This window comes from Callospermophilus lateralis, chromosome 5, assembly GCF_048772815.1.
Source record: "Callospermophilus lateralis isolate mCalLat2 chromosome 5, mCalLat2.hap1, whole genome shotgun sequence".
NCBI classification, from domain to species: Eukaryota; Metazoa; Chordata; class Mammalia; order Rodentia; family Sciuridae; genus Callospermophilus; species Callospermophilus lateralis.
In genome coordinates this window covers 103,999,551-104,021,409 of record NC_135309.1, presented here as the reverse complement: position 1 = coordinate 104,021,409, position 21,859 = coordinate 103,999,551, and the positions used below count along the sequence as shown (strand labels likewise).

The 21,859-nt window shown below is 32.8% G+C and overlaps 1 protein-coding gene across 2 annotated transcripts in view; it reads right to left on the bottom strand.

Annotated features, from left to right (window-relative positions):
• The window catches only part of Homer1 (homer scaffold protein 1), a 129,628-nt gene that overhangs the window by 48,933 nt on the left and 58,836 nt on the right, over positions 1–21,859 (bottom strand). Inside the window, exons 4-5 of one of the 2 annotated variants that reach the window (XM_076857087.2) lie at positions 20,651–20,758; positions 14,075–14,214 (exon numbers count right to left, since the gene is read on the bottom strand). In XM_076857087.2, coding sequence (XP_076713202.1) covers positions 14,075–14,214; positions 20,651–20,758 — 248 coding nt within the window. The remainder of the gene's footprint in view (positions 1–14,074; positions 14,215–20,650; positions 20,759–21,859) is intronic. The other variant, XM_076857088.2, reaches the window with a different exon arrangement.

Below are 21,859 nucleotides of genomic sequence, written 5' to 3'. Positions count from 1 at the left end.
CTTGTCTCAGCCTCTCAAGCTGCTGGGATTACAGGTGTGTGCCACTGTGCCTGGCTTTATTACTTCTTCTTCTTTTTTTTTTTTTTAAGTTTTTGCATTTTTCCAATATTTATTTTTTAGTTGTAATCAAACACAATATCTTTATTTCACTTATTTATTTTTATGTGGTGCTGAGGATCGAACTCAGGGTCTCACATGTGCGAGGCGAGCGCTCTACTGCTGAGCCACAACCCCTGCTCAATTACTCCTTATATAATAAAATTTTATCAATAATTTATGATTATCTTTAAACTCACTGATTTTTTGTATCATCAGAACATTAGGATTTTGAAAATATTTTTGTATTCAAACATAAGTACATTAAAAAAGATAAATAATACATGACCAATTTATATTATTCATACAAATAATATATATAATACATAATGACACACATGTATATTATATGTGATATAGTATATGTGTATATATATGAGGGCAAAGCATGAAACTATAAAAACACAATTACAGCAATTTCTTTTGCTAAGCAGAATTAGTGAAAGAAAGGTATCTTCTATGTTTCCATTCCTACACAACTTCAATAAGTTAATAAGCTAAACAGTAGAAGTGATTTGTAAGTACATAAGACAAGAGGAGTAGTGGGGTCTCTGGGGAAATGTATAAGGTTCACTTAAAGATATTACAGGCTGAGGATGTAGCTCAGTAGTAGAGTGATTCCCTAGCATATGCAAGGCCTGGATTCAATCCTAGCCCTACCCACATCCCCCAAAAAAAGTTGAAGATTTTTTTGGGGGGAGCAAGAAGTATAGGGATTGAACTCAGGGGCACTTGACCACTGAACTACATCCCCAGTCCTATTTTGTATTTTAATTAGAGACAGGGTCTCATTGAGTTGCTTAGTGCCTCTCTAAGTTGCTGAGACTGGCTTTGAACTCATGATCTTCCATCTCAGTCACTGCGGCTGCTGGGATTATAGGCGTGCAGGTAGTGACTTAAGAATTTTCTATGCATGAATTTTAATTCATATCAAACATTTCTATTGTGATGTTTATCAAATTTCTATTCTTACAGTACTTCTATTTTTAATAAAAATATTACTGAGATTTCATCTCTATTTAATAAGACACACCTTTATTCAGTTTTTTCAAACTTTTTTTTTTTTTTTTTTTTTGCAGTGCTGGGGATGGAACCCAGGGCCTCACGTATGCCAAGCGAGCATTCTACCACTGAGCCACATCCCAGGCCTCAAAGTCTAAATTCTAGACATCTCTATATTGCTTGAACCTTGCTACAAGATTTTCATTTTCCTAAAACATAAATTGTCTTGTGTTTTTCATTTTCTATCATTAGAATTTGATGAGTTGGGTTACCTTTTATCTAAGCAGTATGTATAATTAAATCCCAACTAAATAAAAGGGAAAACCAGACAATTTTAGTTTAGTTTTTCTTTAATTATAATTGTATAAAAGCTCTTATTTGAAAAGAATCAATTGAACATTTCATGCAGGCAAATTATTCTTCATACAAGGATGCTCACTGATAATTCAAATACAACTTCATTATCTTCATTTAAAAGTGTTACCCTAATATCCATTCATAACTACAGGACAGCACTTGCAAATTTTAAAATAAACAAAACTTTATGATTATAGAAACTATCAACAAAGAGACAGTCCAGAGTTATTACTTCCAAACTTTTAAAGGAACATTTAAATTTTGCCTCACAACATCCCTGTGAGGTAGGGAGTTAACTATTTGTATATGAAAACAGATCAAACTGATCAAGATATGAAAAGTGGCTATATTTATGTTTTAAGAGAAATGGCATCTGTGAAACAGTTCTAATTAGAAGTCCAGGAGAATTAGTTGCTTATTTTTTCACTATCTTCATCAGGAGTTACAGTTATTTTGATTTTTAAAATTTTTCTGCATCAAGGGCTTTTAAGACTTCTGATAATTAGTGGAACAAGTATTATAGCATTTTGCCAAAGGGATGAAACATAAGATGCCATGTCTAGTCTATTTTTTTTTTCTTCTTCTACATGGAGGTGGCTTAAATATTATCTAGACATTCCAAGGAATTCAAGCAGCTAAGCGTCTTCTTTAAAAGTGCTACTTCTTTTGACTCTTCAAAGTTAAAACTGTGATGCCTGGGTCTTATTAAACTGTCATGTTTCTTCCATTTTAGTTTCTCTCAGTCAGGGGCTATTTTCGTCTTTTCATTTAGAATAAACTTCAGATCCTCTTCTTCCAAGGAAAATGGTGACTCCGCTCAGTCTCAAAACTAAAAGTGGTCACAGAAGGCGTCCCCCAAGGAAATCGGATGTCTCCACAGTGGGGAAAAAAAATCCAACCTGAAGAACTGATTTTTTTTTCTGATTTTCGATTAAAAAAACTATTCAGTCGGTATCAGGATGTAAGAGCTTAAAAATTCCAGTTTTCCAAAAATAGAAAAAAAATGTTCAAGCGGAAATTTTATAATAAGTGGTAATGGGGGAAAGTAAAAGGAGTCTATTTAGGCATGTAATATGTTTTCTTAGTCCCAAATAACTCAGTCTCTCTCCAAAAAGACAAAACAATGAAACCCAATTGTGATATGTCCAGTATTAATTTAAGGCATGATATCTAATAGGTCCTACTAGGTTGTGAGACTTCTAAGATAAAATACCATTAAAGATCATCTCCTTTCCTTGCCAGGGACCAGGAACTTTCTGACCATATGTGATAATGACAGAACAGTTTATCTACACCTTTTAAAAGAATCTGAAAAAGGTAAGACTACCACGCAGTAGCCGTGTTTTTAGAATCAGGTAACACTACATGATACGGTTCTTCTCATAATCAATAATTTGTTAATATCCACTTTCTCTCTATATATTTTGTAGAGCCCAAGAGGCCTTAGGTATCCCCTTTAATAGTAACTTTGTAATTAAAGTGCATCCTAAGATGATCCAATTACAATAAAACCATTAAGTCACAGGACCAAATATACTTTCTAAAGACATATTTGATAACCAGCAGTTCCATTAACCTCATGTTATACACGCCAATGCAACTATAAAAGAAATCGTTCTCCCAAACTATGTCTAAAGAAGTTGGTGGGCATGATGATCGGAGGTTAAGGCAGAAGGATCACTTAAGCCCATGAGTTCAAGAGAGGCCTGGGCAACATAGTGAGATCCCCTCTCAAAGAAAGAGAGAAAACACAAGTGGGGGTATAGCGCAGTGGCAAAGAACATGGCTAACATTCGTAATGCCCTGGGTTTAATTCCCAGGGTCACAACTAAAAACAGAGAAACCTTCAAAACTATGCCAAAGATTTCATTTTAAGAGTTATGAAGAGCGTTTACTGTTGGAAAATTAAAACAGACAAAACAAAAACATATCCTTTTTCATAACTCCAGGAAACGAAATCTCAAATACGAAACTTAAATTTCTGGATACAAATTATCTATGAAAAACACACAGCTAACATCACACTTAACTGTGAAAGTCTGTTTTTCCCACAAGATGAAAAACAAGGATTTATACTCTTGTCACTTCTATTCAACATTGTACTGGAGGTTCTAACCAGGTTTCTAATCAAGAAAATGTGATAAAGCCCATATTGGAAATGAAAAAAGTAAAAATATATCTATTTACAAATGCCTTAATTTTGTATATAGAATATCCTAATAAACCAATTTCAAAACTATTAAAACTAGTAAAAAGTTCAGCAAGTTTGCAGGATGCAAAATTGCTACACGAAAATCAACTGTACTTCTAAATACTAAACATGTGTTATTAAATCACTTGTAATACCATCAAAAATGCAAATATATATAACAAAAAAAGTGTAAATGTGTACTCTGAAAACTAAATAACATAGCTGAAAGTAATATAAGAAGTTCTAAAAAAATCCCATGTTCATGGATTTTAAGAGTCTCTATTATGATGGCCATATGTTCCTAACTAATCATAGCACTCTTATGACCAGTATTCAACATTATACTGGAGGTTCCAGTCAGGGCAACTGGTCAAGAAAATGAAGTAAAAGGCATCCAGATTGGACATGAAAAGAAATAAAACATACTCATTTTCATACGTGAAAGTCATATGTGAAAGACCTAATTTTGTACATAGAAAATCCTAAGAAATCCAATTTAAGAACTATTAAAACTAATAAACAAGTTCAGCAAACCTAAAAGTTTTAATAAATTATCCTTATCAGAATCTCAAATGGTTTCTTTGTGGAAATTCATATGGTATTCCTTTTTCTTCTTTTTTAAATATTTATTTTTTAGAAGTAGTTGGACACAATACCATTATTTTGTTTATTTATTTTTATGTGGTGCTGAGGATCCAAATTCACGGCCTTGCACGTGCTAGACGAGCATGCTATAGCTGAGCCACAATCCCAGCCCCTCATATGTAATTTCTACAGACTAAAATTTGCATGGATATTTTAAGAAGTTGGAGGGTCAAAATTATCTTGAAAAGGAAGAACAAAGTTGGATGAATCACACTTCCCAATTTCAAAACTTAGTCAAAGCTATAATTAAAACAGTATAATACTGGCATAAACATAGATCAAATCAATGGATAGAACTGAGAGTCCAGAAACAAACCCACATTTATAGTCAACTGACTTTATTTTGTTTTCTCATGCATGCTAAGCAAGCACTTTACCACTGACCTATATCCCCAGTCCCTTTTATTTTTGAGCAAGGGTCCAACCAAGGCTTCCCTTGAACTTGGGATCCTCCTGTATTATCCTTCAGAGTAGCTAGATTACAGGTGTGAGACACAGAGCCCAGGTGTGAGTCACAGAGCCCAACTAATGGTAACTGATTCTTGTAAGAGTACCAAGACAATTCAATGGATAAAGAACATTTTTTTTTTTTTTAACCAGCAAATATTGCTGGGAAAACAGATAATCACATGCAAAAGAATGAAGTTGAGCTTCTATCTCACATGACATACAAAAATGTACCATAATAGATCAAAGACCTAAGTATAAGAGCTAAAATTAAAAAAAAAAAAAAAAAAAAAACATGTGGGAAAATCTTGTGACTTTGGATTAGGCAAGGATTTCTTAAATATGACACAGAAAGCAAAAGCAACAAAAGGAAAAAAATAGATAATTTTGGTCTTGCAAAGCATACCAAAAGAAAGCATACCATCAGAAAAGTGAAGAGTCATCTAGTAAAAATAATTAGAGAGATATTTACAAATCATTTACCTGGTAAGGGGTTAATATCTAGAAAATATAAAGGAGCACAACTCAGCAACAGATAAAAAAAAAAAATCAACCCAATTGTAAATGGGCAAAGGATCTGAATAGCCATTTCTCCAAAGATATACAAGTGGCCAATAAGCACATGAAAAGATGCTTAACATCAATTAGCTATCAGGAAAATGAAAAACAAAACCACAATAAGCTACCACTTCACTCACTAGGATAATAAGACATACAGGGCTGGAGTTATAGCTCAGTTGTAGGGTGCTTGTGCAAGGCTCTCAGGATTGAACTCCTAGCAACACAAAAAATAAAAGATTGTAAGAAGTGTTGGTAAAAAAAAAAAAAAAGAAGAAGAAGAAGTGTTGGTGTTGTGTGGAGAAACTGGAACCCTATACACTGCTGGCAGAAATGTAAAATGGTACAGCTGCTTTGAAAAATACTCTTGGTAGTTCCTCCAAAGGATAAAGATAGAATTATTCTATGGCCCAGGGATTTCACTCCTTAGTAGTCACACCCAAGAAAAGTGAAAACACACGCCCAAATAAAAACTCAAATACAAATGTTATATTTGTAATATTATTCATAATAACGTAACTTTCAAAAAGCAGAAACAATCAAAATGTCTATCACCTGATAAATGGATTTTAAAAACCATGGTATAATCATAAAATATTATTCATCAATAAAAAAGGACATGAAGTATTGGTAATATTCTACATTATAAATAAATTTTTAAAAAAATATTTGTTGATTGACATTTATTTATTTATTTATTTGTTTATTTATTTATTTATTTATTTATATGTGGTGCTGAGACTCGAACCCAGTGCCAGGCAAATGCGCTACCACTGAGCCATAACCCCAGCCCTATGAATGAATTTTTTAAATACGATTTGGGGGTGTGATAGGTAAGCACTCTACCACTGAGCTATATCCCCAGCCCAGCTATGATTCCAATTATATGAATAGTTCAACACAGACAAATCTATTATAGAAATAAAAAGTTATTGGTGGTTGATTATGGCTGGAGGAGAGGAGAGTTTGTGGGGAAAAGGGAGTAAATGCTAATGGATACAGGATTTGGGGGAAGGTAATAAAAATGCTCTAAAATGTGGTAAAGATTGCACAACTCTGTGAATATATTACAACTGCTGAATTGTACATTTTAAATATGTGAACTATTTAGTACATAAATTATATCTCCATAAAGCTGCTACTGAAAATAGTAAAGGGAATATTAATAGCTAAATGGATCCTGCTAGAATTTGAATATTCAGCTAATTATTCTTCAAACTGATATTTTTGTTAGCTCTGTTCAATATTTATTTTTGATGCTATAAGTTGCACCAACTTATTTGCCATTTTGTTATTTCAGTTAAGTGAAAAAAGCATACGCATTTATTTACACAATAAATTATTTATGATCTGTAATATATCTAAAATGACTAGAGACTGTAAGAAATGCAAGCCAATGAGGCTTAACTGAGAAGCTAGTAGGGGAGTTTAACAAGTAATGGTAAACACTTTGAATGATGATAAAAATCAGGATGCTAAGTATATGAAAAATGATCAAGAAAACAAACTTTCTTTAAGAGCTAAGTAGAGGGAAAACTGCCTTAACCAGGATAGATTCTAATGATCAATGCCTCTGGAGGTATCTTTGGTGTAACTTAACCATTAGCAAATAATCTGAAACTCTCTTCTCTGAATTTACTTCTGCTTCTGTAAAATGAAGTGGCTGAAATACGTAATAGCTCAAGTTTCTTCCTTCTCCAAAGTTTTAATATCAACTTTCAGGTGTCAATGTAGAACAGTTGTAAAAATTAACAATTTGGTCAAGCTAAACCATAAACAGAATGGCAACTGATACAAATAAAAAGCATAACACACAACAACTTCAATTGTTTAGCCATATCTGCATTTTACACATTCTATAAGTAAAGTACTCACTGCAGCATGACTACTTGGATATATTTAAGTGTCCCAGATGAAATGTGAGTTGAATGTATTATCCTTATGAGGCAAAAGCTGACCCCAATCTTTACAAAACTTTCCTTTGAAGATCTAAACTAGAAGCCAGAAGTGTCATCTAGTCTCCATTTCTCTGGGTTCATTATTTAGATGAAACCTACCCCACTCTGACACAGAACTCACCATTCCTTACTGCAATATATACCAAAAATTTCACATATTTGTGGCATGTGTGGCCTCTGTCTAGGTTCACATCTTTATATTGGCCCTTACTACTCTGCTAAGAGGAAAGATGAAAAACTAAATCCAAAGGAAAAGCATTTTCCCTTATGTCCTAGATCAGAACTATCCTTATCACATCTCCCTTCCAATGGAATCTGGCACTGTGGTCTACTAAGAAGGAATTCCTAAAAACCCTTCACGGGACAGATCATAACCAACCTAGAATCAATCTGATCCAAGGCAAATGACCGCACCTCCTAACTCCAAGTAGTTGTTTTAAAATGAGAAGCTGGTAATTGCTAGGGATGGATTGATGAAACATTGTTTTCCAATAGTAATAATTGTAAATCAGAGATAGAGAAGGGGAAGGGACTAATTCCCATTGGAGGTAGCTTAACAATGTTGTGTGTGTGTGTGTGTGTGTATTGCTGGGGATTGAACCCAGGGCCTTGTGCTGATGCAAGGCAAGCACACTACCAACTGAGCTATATCCCCAGCCCAGAAACATCTTTATTATCATGAATAATAATAATTTATATCAAGTGATAATGCCTGACAAAATGTTTTAGCAAATTTTAAAGTTTTACTTAAAATCTTTTAAAAGACTTTAGAAGAAAACAAAGGTTAGTTTTTAAAACTTTCAAAACAGGAAATTAAAATAGATAAATGTTCAGAAAACTAACAAACTTCTTGCTAAAGTATTTTTATTGAATCTTATTTTAAAATACATAAATTGCTTCTAAATTTCAAGGGAATGTAAAACAGTATATGTATTGTCAAATTACTATATACATCACACAAAATTCCATCCTGTTCACAATTATAGTGAAGGAAATACTGATAACTCTATATTGCTGAGTTATGATCACTCACAAATTATCTTTGCCTTCATATTAATTTTATTTTGAAAAACCTAATATAATTTTTTAGGTTTAATGGTGGAACAATAATGATATTTAAGTCCATTAAGACTAAGGAGAATCCTACAACTTTAGTTTTTCGCCTGTAATTATATCAATGATAAAGTCACTTCTTGTGAAATCATGTCCCAGCTTTATTATATACAAAGTTTTACCAAAATATTGGTAAATATTTTTTACTTTGTTTACAACTATAATCTAAGTTTTGTTTTCTATCCATAAAAGAGGGAGACAGATACCATAGTGTGGAGAGAATAGTACCTAAGAGCTCTTCACAGTCATTTACTTTTCTTATTTGTATCATCTTCAAATAAGTACAAACTGTATTTAATTTAAGACAATGTACACTATTGTGCATTTGATCTTATTTTGTTTTTTATTTTTGTTTGGTTTTGGTACCAGGGATTGAACCCAGGAGCGCTCAATCACTAAGCCACATCCCCAGCCCATTTTTTATTTTATTTTGGGACAGGGTCTCACTGAGTTGCCTAATACCTGGCTTTGAGTGAAACTGACTTTGAACTTGTGATCCTCCTGATAGTCTCCAAAGCTGCTGGGATTACAGGCGTGAGCTACCACACCTGGCTTTATTTTGTTAAGTACAAATATTTTATATTTATTTTGGTAAGTTTGTTTTATGTCTTACTTAAACTGATATGTAAAATCCCCAGTGAAGTTTAGTTTTTGAAATGACAAAAACATCCCTAAATCAGTTTTAAAGTAGTGACTATCTGAAACTTTAATAATAAACACAAATAGAGCAAACCCACCCAGATGTCATAATCTTATGTAAAATTATAGTTACACTGATTTAAAGTCAATATACTAGAAAGTAATATTTCTGCATACATCCTTTAATGAGTATCTGCTGGAAACACAACTACATAGAGTGGCAGAAAAATCTCTAACAGAATAGAAGACACATGCAGTACCTCCAAAATGCATAAAGTCTAACAGCACCATGAGAACACATCACCTAAACATTAGAAGAATCTAAATATAATTAGTGCATAAAAGAGCCTATTTTTCATTACAATTATCAAACTGTTATCAAAATTTACCAGTATGAAAATAACTTCACCAACTTATATGTCTTTGTGAACTCTCAAAAATATGATAGCAATTATTGATCAATATAGTACTGAATATCTAAGGATCATAAAACTGTAATGAGCAAAATAAGTTTTCAGTAATACATTTCAGTGTTAGTTTTCAACAGCACTAGAATACTATAAAATTAACTATATCAAAGAGAATTTTAGGTAGCTTTAAATCTTTTAAAAATATCTATTATTTATTATTTGTAAGAAAAATACAAGTAAATTCTAGAGTTCCACTCAGTGGACACTATGAAGCAACCAAAAAATCCCTGGAGCAAGAGAGCAAAGCTTTCCTGCATACACATATGCTATCTATCAGGATATACCTACTTTATAGCTAATCTAAGACTATTATTTCAAAGGATTGTCTGAAGACTTCAGTGGGTCAATATATATTTATCAATCTCAAAAGGACTTTATCATTTAGGTTAAAAGTAATTTTTAAAGAAAGAAACAATTTAGATGAAAATATCATTTTCCTAAAGAAATTAGTAAATGTTTTGACCTTGTGATTTATCTATTTTACGTATTTTTAAACTTTTAAAAACATTTAGAGAAGTACACTCAAAAAGAAATAATTCAAAAAAAAAGAAAGAATTCACTGAATCTTATTTGATGAAGGTATTTTTGCATAGTTATGACACTAACATAAAACAATACTATAGCACTTGACTAAGAAGTATTGAGCAGCTCATAACATATAAAATTTAGTTAAGCAGCAGTATAATTAAAAATCAAAGAAAGTGGGGCTGCAAATATATCTCAATGGTAGAGTGCCTGCCTAGCATGCATGAGGCCCTGGGTTCAATCCCCAGAAGACACAGACACACAGATACACAGACACACACACACACACACACACACACACAGAGTAATACATGATTCGAGGTGACCTATAATGCCACTGAATGAGATAAACACAAAAAGTTGTAATAGCTTAGTACATAAATGTTTAAAAGTTAAAAACTAATTTTAAGAACTATGTGGATGAAATTAAATGTCTGGAAATTACTTTAAGAATGATACAGTGGTAGATGAATAGATGGTGGATGAGATGAAATGAGACTGGTCGTATTTTCATGCCAGTTAAAGTTGGGTGATATGTTCATGGGAGTTCACTATTCTGTCTCGTATGGTTAAAATTTTTGTAATAAAAGGTTATAATTAAAAGTAAAAAATCCTGCTTATTTCTCTGCAGCTACGCAATAACATTTTAAAAATAAATAAAGCCTACAAAGAGTAAAGAACAAAAATAACCACATTAATCACATCACCCAAAATTTCAGTGCTAAATGAAAATCAAGGTCTTCTTTTAGTATATTAATTAATGAATTAATGAGATTTAGGAATAAAATTTGAATGTTAAGAAGAGCACAAGTACCTACTATTGCAGTCATCAGTCAAACTGATAGGCTACATCACTGTTTCCATATTTTGGTTTTTTAAAAATATATAGCTATCCTAGTTATTTTGCTCTTTATACTGCAGCAAAATAATATCAACCAGGAGAAAAATATTGGCAAAACTGTTTTTGATATTATTTTTTCAAACAAGTACTGAGGAAGGAATGAAAAATAATGTAAGCCTTAAAAACATAAGATTTTTTTTTTATTTTTAATATTAATTTTTCAGTTATTGGCGGACACAACATCTTTGTTTGTATGTGGTGCTGAGGTTCGAACCTGGGACGCACGCATGCCAGGCGAGCGTGCTACCGCTTGAGCCACAACCGCAGTCCAAATATAAGATTTTAATTGTCTTCTTTTGCCATGGGGAGATAAAAAAGAATACCCAATTTAAATACTTGGGAGTTTCGGATTTGAATAAAATTTTTTTCTGGGGCTGAGGATGTGGCTTAAGCGGTAGCGCGCTTGCCTGGCATGCGTGCGGCCCGGGTTCGATCATCAGCACCACATACAAACAAAGATGTTGTGCCCGCCGATAACTAAAAAAAAAATAAATATTAAAAAATTCTCTCTCTCTCTCTCTCTCTCTCTCTCTCTCTTTAAAAAAAAAAATTCTTCTAATATTTTTTGTCTCTGATTCATGAAACACTTATTTCTTTGCTGGGTATTTGACTTAAATATACTATTCACTGACTGACAGCACATATTAGGGTCAAAAGAGCTGAGCTGTCAACTCTCAGGTTTTACTAATGAACTGTGTTATCTAGGACACTCACCTAAATGCTGGGATTTAATCTTCTCACAAGCCAAAGTCATATACTTTTGAACTTGAACATTTTACACTGTAATCACACACACATGTATACATGTAGATATGCAGATTAGTAAAATAGTTTCTATTATTTTTTTCTTTTACTTGTGGTGGGGATTGAACCCAGGGCCTTATGCATGATAGGCAAGTGCTTTACCACTGCGCTATATTCCCAGGCCACTTTTATTTTTTCCCCAAATTTTGAAATAGGGTCTCACTAAATTAGAGCTTGGTCTCAAATTTGCTATCCTACTGTCTCAGTTTCCCCAGTAGATAGGATTGCAGCCATGAGTCATGGACCACTGACCCAATTTTTACCTTTTTAAATTATTTTTTAGTTGTACTTGGACACAATACCTTTATTTTATTTATATTTATGTGGTGCTGAGGATCGAACCCAGAGCCTCGCACATGCTAGGCAAGCGCTCTACCACTGAGCCACAACCCCAGTCCCCTAATTTTCACTCTTAATGTTACTATTACTCTCCTATTTTCTACTTGGTTTCATTTTCAGGACCCCATAAATAATGCATTAAATTGATTTCAAACTACCACAGTTTGGAAAATCCTGAATTATATCATCTTCGAGGTCTCTTCCTTCTATTTCTGACAGGCTAGGATTCTAACGTTAGCTGTAATATGATCTACCTCAGGTGGCAATCTGTTTTCAGTCAAGTAACTGGCTGAATATTTTTTAATATAAAATTAAAATAAGTTCAGAGAATCAATCTTCTAAAAATCCTATAGTCAAGTATTCTTAATAAGAAAAACTTTTAAGATTATAATGCCTTTAACACAATCACAGGTCTGTCAAGTATCTCCCTGGCTAATCTATAAACTCCCTAACTAAAGAAGCTATATCTTCAAATCAAAGTGACTCCCAAGAACACAATCAATTAGATAAAGTCTAATTCCTCATAAGTAATGCCAAGTACAAGAACTAACAAAGTAAAAATTTAGAAAATTTTAGGTATATAAGTTAGAAATAGCTTTTACAAATTTTAAAGTTTTTATTTCTAATTGTCACAGTATTCAATGCAGATGTCTCAATTTAAAGAAATCAAGTACAATTATTTTAGTGCAGTTAAGTCTATTATATAGATATGTTAAATATATTTTTATTAAAAGAAGGAAATGTAAAACATTGTAGTTTTGTTAAAAGACTATATATTTAACAAATCATAAAGTCTTCAGATTAGAGGAACTAAAAATTTTCCCATGTGTAATCATCTTTATAGCTATTAAATATGTTTATACTATAGCAGATAAAGCATAAAATCCATTAATTCCAGAATACATGTTTAATATAAAATTATTAGCATTTTGAGCAACAAATGGGAATAGCTTCACAAATAGTTCTCCTCTCTACTCATTCCTAAAAAAACTATCTCATTTTTCTTCTTTTTCACTCTGATCATGAGGTCTCTTAATGTTATACTCTATTATACTCAATCCTATGTCCTTAATATTTAACAAATTTCAATCAAAATTAAGATTCTTATAAATGAGTTTGAAATACCTCACTTCACAATTCTTTATACGCCAAAGAATGAGATTTTTAAAATAATGGAACCCCCAAAAACATATGCAATAAAAGAAGACTGTTTCCTGAATTTTAACCAAAACTGAGTGAAAAGCATTCAAGGAAAGATATAAATTAACTTTAAGAGAGATTACTGATAGATATTTGTTTTATATCTGCAATGCTACAATGTTATAGATTTCCTTATATTCTAAAAATACCACAGTATGACCAATAATCAATGTAACTAGTTTGGAACACATTTAGGACAAACTGTCTTTTTAGAGTACAAATTAAGTATTATCTCCTATTGGTGTCCAAACATAAATCTACTATGCTAGAAGTTTCTCCTCTTTCTTCCTTTGAAATCATGTGATGATATTACCTCTAAGACTAAGGTAAAGCCTAATTTCAGAATGGAAAATCTATTAAAAAAAAATACAATCTAAAAGAAACCAGGCTAACAAAAGGGGCCTTTAAAGGGCTATGTTTTAAAAATAGAAGGGATTAACAGTATTTTGTTTCACTGAAAAACAATTTCTCTGTAACTAGCTTAATACTCCTTTTTCTTTTTTAAAAATATTTTTTAGTTGTCCATGGACCTTTATTTTATTTATTTGTATGTGGTGCTAAGAATCGAACCTAGTGCCTCACACATGCTAGGCAAGCACACCTCCACTGAGCTACAACCCCAGCCCAATACTCCTTTTTCTACACAGGTAAAGGAAATGTTTACTCTGACCCATCCAGGCAACTATAAACAATACATTAAAAGAAGTCTGACCTGGAATTTTTCACTCAGAGGCTATGAGTTCTGAAATAACTTCAGAGTTTCTGAAACCAAATAAACTTCCATATTTACACATTTTACTTAATCATGATTGGTGAATTGAATCTGTACCTATGTGAAAATGGCAATGCATTCTGAGTTGGTTCAGCCCTTGGCTCTGAGTTCTGTGTCACATCAGGTGTTCTTTCATCATCTGTCCCATTGATACTTTCGGGTGTTAAAGGAGACTGAAGATCCCCGCCTGCTGATTCCTTAAGGAAAGGGATAGAGGAAGGAGGGGGGAAAAAAAAGGAGTTATACTTTTGTTCAAGTACACATATCATATTAAAGTTAAAACTGACTGTGATGTAGCCTTTTTATAAACCAAATTTCCACTGAAATTTGAAGTCTTAAAGTTGAAAGTGAATTTTTGAAGCAAAGCAACTCATAAGAAAACTCACTGAAACACAATACAATTTAGAAATGTAAACAATTAGAAATGTAGTTTCAAAGAAATGAAAAACTTTTGGTTTATTGTAAGTAAAAAAAAAGATGCAAAAAATTACTTCAGAAAAAATGGCACAAAAATGCAAGGAGATATGATTTTATTTTGGAGGAAGAAGCAGGCAATAGGAGGGGTTGAGAAAAAGAAGAGAATAGAAGTGGAGGAAGGCAAAGGGGAGAATGAAATTTGCAATAAATTTAAATTTTTCTTATCTTCCCTGTTTTTCAATTCCTACAAAGCTATTTAGAAAAGCAACCAGAAATACCTCTATAATGAATCATGCAAGATATTAATACATTTCAGCTTTTTAAATTGGTATTCATAACAGAATTATTTTTTGTCATAACTTGTTTTTTTTTTTTTTTTTTTTTACTTTTAATCAAGATTTGTCTGTCAAAGTAAATTTATCACTTTGGAAAATAAATTATAAAGCTCAATTTGATACTCTTATGTCTGCTATCATCCAATTACTCAAAGTTGTTATTAGAAACCAGAATGAAGGATAATTGATAAACCTGTTAACCAGAAGTAGGCCCTAGCACCAGACTATTAAAGAGCAGCTTGGGGAACCTCTTATGATACCTGGGCAGAACTGAAATACTCATCTATAGTGAAGTAGAAAATGAAAACTTAAGTGTCTAACAGAGTGGTTAGGTATGATCATAATCTGCCAATTTGAAAGAAATTAAAACATTAGATATTATCAATATAGGAAAATGCTAATAATCAGAAAAATGAGAATATAAAGCAGCATCTAGGTTATGATAGCCCATATACTTTAAAAATGTACATGAACAGCTAAAAACATGCAAAAAATAATAATTGTGATAAATTTTTCTTTTATGGGACTTCTGGCTTACTATTACTATGTGATTTTTTTTTATATTTAAATAAACTATAAATTAGACAAGCTATCAACGATGAAAAAGAACTTTTTCTTTTTTTGAGACAGGGTCTCATTATGTGGCTAGGGTGATGCTCCCTGTCCTGAGCCTCCCAAGTGCTCGATTTCAGGTGAGCACCACCAGGCAAAGCAAAAGAACAGTTTCTTAATTTCGCATTATCATTTATCCATTTTTCAATTATTAATGGAATATCTATTTAACCTTCAATGTTATTCTTTATTAAATCTTTCTCCTAAATTCTTTTTGTTTCCATTAACTAACAGACCACGAGAGAATAAAGTCTACGGTATAGTATGACAAGATTAAATTGCTTTACAACAAAGTCAAATCATTTTAGGTGAATAATAGGAACAATATCCACAAAGTGACTACACTTCTTGGTCAGTCATGGGCCATAGTAATTAGTCAGAGAAAGCTTAAGCAGCCAGTAAAAAACATGAGATTATCATCTCTGGTATTAATAAGTCAGATCTGTCCCCCAATCCCCCGTCCCACCGCCAGACAGGTCAAAGCAAACTAAGTCAATCAAGGTTGGCTATCTAACTTACTAAACAGTTAAGTTGGCCATGATTTTATTTAATAGAAATGATAATACAAACAAATTACCTTGTTAAACTAAAAGGGCATCTCTAGGATTAGCAATTAAGGGATTTAAGAATTTACCAGAAGCAATGGAGAAGAACAAGGAGGATGAAAAGAGAATAGGATTAAGAGAGAGGGATAGGAGCAACATTTTTACCTCCTTCTGGGGTAAATACTCCTGTTTCTACAGGATAAAATAAACAGAATGGAATTGAAGCAGGGGAACTGGGAAGGCTATGAATATTGATGCTACAGAAGTAGGAAGACCACTGTCAGAGGCATATTAAAGTGAGAAGGAAGGGGAAGATGAAAGGGATAGAGATTACAATAATTTCAACATGTCAATGCAGCAGACTTTTCTTCAGAGAACTAGAATATTAACTATTGTTAACTAAAGAGATATTTAGTTATCCTAGATAATTATACCTAAAATGAAAAACAAAAAGTCTACTCAAAGGATAGTTAAAAAAAAAAGTTAATATGTGCCCATGGGAACAAGAAAAGGCTCCATAAAAGCATAACAGGAAAATAAAAACCCCTTTCTTTCCAACTATACAAAAGTAGTCTATGAATAGCCAAGTGTTTTGTGAAAACTTCTAGATATTGTGTATATGCTGAAAATAGCCCTGTGAAATTTGTTTTTTAATTTAACATATTCTAAATATCTAGTTCTTTTTCTATCTAAAGTTTGTGTTAATTTTCTGAATAATCAACTTTCGTTATTCTTTTAAAAAATACTCTACTCTGTCCACAAACCAACATTTTATATCTTTGAGTCAAAAGTTAAAATAAAAAACTTGAGGTTTATAATTATTAGAGTACAAAATTTGTGGAAAAAAGGATAACTGCTCTTTAGGAAGAAATTCTTAAGCTAATACGGCTGATATTTACATGATATCAATTAAAATGTTTGATATATATATATATATATATATCTCAAACACATGTGTCTGTATTCAGGTCTATATGTATATATAAACCAACACTGATAATTGAAAAATGCAAAAAAAGTAAATGTAAACAAAAAGAGATCTAATGAGGCCTCTATTATCTTTATATCTTATTTTGAGAAAATAAAACCACTCATGTCTCACTTTGTTTCTCACAGTTTCTGGGAAACTCTCCCCATACTTCCCACCAAAACAAATAATCTACAATCAGAAAAAGAAAATGATAGTCAAAATAAAGACAAATGTATTTTTGGAAATTAAAATCTGAGTGAATATTAAGAAGGCTGACTGACATGTCCAGATCATTAAAAAAAAAAAAAAATTAAAAAGCCCAAGTGTAGATATAATAGTCAAGAAATGCTTGTTAAGAATTCTTTTTCATTATCAATTTATGAAATGGCAAGAAAGAAAAAAATAAAAAAATAAGAATATTCTAAATCATGTGAAAGAGAAACTAATGTGTCCAGCACTCTGGGACCAGTCTTCAGGGTGTTATAGCGACCAACTCTGGGAGACGGAGTAGTGGGGACCTGGAGCATCATTGTCCTTCCACCCTAGACAGACCCAGTACCACTATCACCTTCTCTTTAATCCAAACAAAGCCTGAAATTAAAATTCCTGTTCAAGTTTTCTCCTTTTTGACTTAAGTAAGACAGGGTTGGCTGGGCATGAAGGCACATACTTTGGGCAAGACCTTGTCTCAAGAAACAAAAAAAGAGGGCTATAGATGTAGCTCAGTGGTAGAGCACTTGCCTGGCATGTATGAGGCCTTGGGATTCAATCCCCAGTATCACTTAAAACAAAAACAGTAAACAGGGTCCTTTATCATTTAACATTCATGGAAGACCCATTCCACTCCAGTTTTTCATACTTGAATGAAGATGAGAACCCCAGTCTTTCCTAATCAGAGGCTCTGACAGGAAAAACTGGAAGAGGAGCTAACAATTTTTGAGATTCCATGCCAGTAGAGATAGAGCCAAGAGACCAGAAGAGCAAACAGACACATAAAGGAAGATGGGGCCAAGACCTCAAGACGTATTTCCTAACCCTCTGTTGTAAATTATTCCCTATACTTAGTCACCATCTAGAGTCACGATTTTTTAAAATCCCATTTTATAGTCCACAGAGGTATTGCAAAGCTGGGGATGTATCTCAGTGGTTGTGCACTGGCTAGTATGCATAAAGACCTGTGTTCAATCCCCATCACTGTAAAAATAAATAAACAAACAAACAAACAAACAAACAAACCTGACTCTCTAGATTAACCCATGCTCTTCCTTTCCTATTGTACAGCATACCAACTGAACGATGATGGTCAGGGCTATAGGGTTAATCTCCACTTTGTTTATGAATTTTGTACCCACCTGTTGCACTAAATGCTTAACAAAGAGCAAACTTTATTTGTTCCAAACCAATTTATGGCAACTGAATTTAGAAGCCATATATAATAGCATGTGTTATATATTATAATAAACAACTGGCAGAAAAATGACAAAAACTGACATTCATATGTATTTACATCAAGATACTGAATAAAAATTACATTATTAGATTTAAATTTACAAATTTTAAAGTAAGAATCTTTTTTTTTTTTTAAACTTTCTCACATTAACTGACTTTTTAAATTAACAGATTATTAACTGGTTTGGGTTCCAACAGGTGAGAGAGCTTATGCTCCTGTCCTCCTATCCCATTCTCTTTCTACCTGCTCTTCAAACTCATCAAGACTTCTTACAGTCTCTTTAACCTCTGCTATAATGGTCCCTTTCCAGGCTCATCTCAGCTTTAACTCTCTATATACTGTCAAGTGTATAATCCTAGCTCAAGAGTCTAAGAATGGGGAATTGGCTAACTGCTCTAAATGCCAGACTCTTCATCTCAAGGCTTTAGGGAGGTGGAATGGTTACCTACAGCACTATTTTTCTCAATGATGGTCCCCAGACCAAAAGCATATGCATCCTCTGAGAAAAGGTATCAAAAAAGGGAAATACTTGGGCCCCATATCAGACCTACTAAATAAACAACACTGTGAGTGGGACTCAGCAATTTGTATTTTAACAAGTCTTCCAGGAAATTTTGATTCATGATTTATACGATTAAGGTAAATGTCTTTTCTAGATAACTGTTATGTGCCAGATACCATTTTATTCCTTTATATCATTACCCTTACCTTTACGAACACATCATCAAGAACAGTTGTCCATTTCTTGAGCATTCATTTAATATATACTAAGCATTTTCTGATCCCCATTTAATTCTCACAATAACTCTAAGAAGGATATGTCATTCATATTTACATTTTATAGACCAAAAAAAAAAAAAAAAACCCTAAAAACAGCAACTTGTCTAAGTTCATAAAAGTAGTAAAGATTGGAGCCAAGATTCATACTTAGAATGAATGGCCTACAGCCCACATTATTAATCATGACCTGACACTGTCATTATCATATTTTTCTTCACATCAATTCTGTAAAATAAGTAATGTAACACTCATTTTACAGATGTGTAAACACACTAGGTTAAACAACTTTCCCAAGATCATAAAGTGACAGAAAAAGGACACATGTCTTCTTCTGACTCAAATATTCATACTCTCAGCGAGCGAAGTGGCACACTCCTATAATCCCAAAACAATGGGATGGTGCAAGAGGATCACACGTTCAAAGCCAGCCTCTGCAAAAGCAAGGCAACTCAGTGAGACCCTGTCTCTAAATAAAATATAAAATAGTGCTAGGGATGTAGCTCGTTGGTTATATGCCCCTGGGTTCAACCCCCACTATCAAAACAAAAAAAAAATGTATACTCTTAAGCAGTGTGTTACCTTCAAACCAAACAAAAGCTATGACCAATTGTTTATTATCATCCAGTATTCCACTTAATCACTTATTGATTATCCCTATTTAACTTCCTTTTTGCTGAATCCGTAAGTCTATTTTTCAGGCAAAACATTAATGAAAAAGACTGGGTAAAACAGTAAATCAGGTAGGGCAAGAATTGCTGGGGGCCATATGATTCACACAAGACAAATATTACAAATTGTCACAAAAGGAGTAAAGGTAGCATTGTGGTTTGGATTTTATAGGCCCATAGGCTAAATGCTTGGTTAACAGCATGTTGGAGGGTGGTAGAACCTTTAGCAGTTGAGGCAGAGTAGAAAGAAGTTAGGTCATTGGAGGCATGCCTTGCAAGGGATACTGGAACTCTTTCTTTACTTTCTGCCTGCCACGAGGGGAACAGTTTGCTCCACAATGATGCACTGTGTTGACACAGGGCCAAAGCAACAGGGTCAAATGATCATACACTACTAATACCTCTGAAAACTGGAACCAAAATAAATTTATCCCCTTTTAAGTTGTTTAAGTCAGATATTTCGCCACAGTGAAGGAAAACTGACGAACAGAGGGAGAAAAGAGAAATTAAATTTTTGTTCTTACTATTCCTCTGGCTAGAAGTACATTAAATCAATGATAAAATTTCAATGTTTTGTAAAGATAAATTAAGGTCTGTATATTTTGGCTCTCAAATGTTGATGAACTTAAGATATTTCTTTATTCTTTTGTATTTCACAGAATTTCCCAAATATAAGCATCTTCGATACTCCCTTTGATTTAAAAAATCTGTCTACCATTAGATATTAACTAAAAAAGTACATTGCTATATCCACTTTGGAAATTAATTTTGCTATTCCCACAAATTTTGATCTGGCATAAAGGGCACCATCTGAAATGAACAAAGCTCATAAACAAAAATAGAAATGAAATACTACCTGTGAAGGTGTACTGGTAAGTTCCATCTTCTCTTGTGATTTCTCCTTTGCCAGGCGAGCAGCTTCTTTAAATTCCTGAAACTTTTCTGCAAACTGAATGTATAAAGACTGTATACATTAGCCAAACTCACAGTGCCCAATTTTATTGTATTTGTCTTTCATTTTCTGAATAATTAACATACAAACACTGTAGCCTTCAAAGCAATTATAGCTTATAATATGAAAAAGAAGCCCTACAGCAAACATTCATCGTGTATAACATACTTAGACAAATTTTCATTCAAAAGCATCACTATATAATGAAGTTAGAATGTGGTGTCAGCTAGCTTATCTATATACCTCCTTGGTTGTTCAAAAATAATGTACTAAAACTAGTAAAAATAGCATACTAGGGGCTGGGTTTGTGGCTCAATGGGAGAGCAACTGTCTCACATGTGTGGGGTACTGGGTTCGATCCTCGATACCACATGGAAATTAATGAATAAAATAGGAGTGTTGCGTCCATCTACAACTAAAAAAAAATAGCATACTATATTGTTTATCACTGAGAAAATTGAATTTCTTAAGTACTTACTTATAAAAATCAGTACTAAAAAATGCTTTTAATTAAGTCATTTTATTTTCAATGTTATAAATAGTAACGTTTACTATTATCACTAACTGACAAATAAAAATTCATTTCCAAATATTTCTAAGCAATTGAGGTTCACCACCAGAAAAAGATAATACACTCTACATAAGTCTTTTAAGATTGGTAATTTCATAACAAAAATTTCTGTTCATAAAATACTAATTCTTAGAAACCTACAGAAAACCATAAAATATCATGCCTATAAATATTACCCATTTTAAATGTTTGTGAAGTGAGGCTAATATATTACTATTATCAGAGAGTAACAAAACAACTAAATTTAAAAACCTAAATTGTCTGTGTAACTTTAAATACCTGTTAGAGTTGGCAATAAAAATATGAAATTATAGCTTCCTTTACAAGCTCACACAAGCAACCCTGATTTTAGTTCCGTTTTGGGAAGGAAAGTTTTGGGAGGAAAGGCCTGATCTGCCCTGAGAGATTGAGGAGAGTCAAAATTTAATTCATTAAAGGAAAAAGTGATTCTTTTGTAAAATCTATAATCTTTGTGACTCAGTGTTAAACATAAACAAGATGTTCCAACTGTTGGACTTAAATAGGCTTTAAAATGAGGCAAA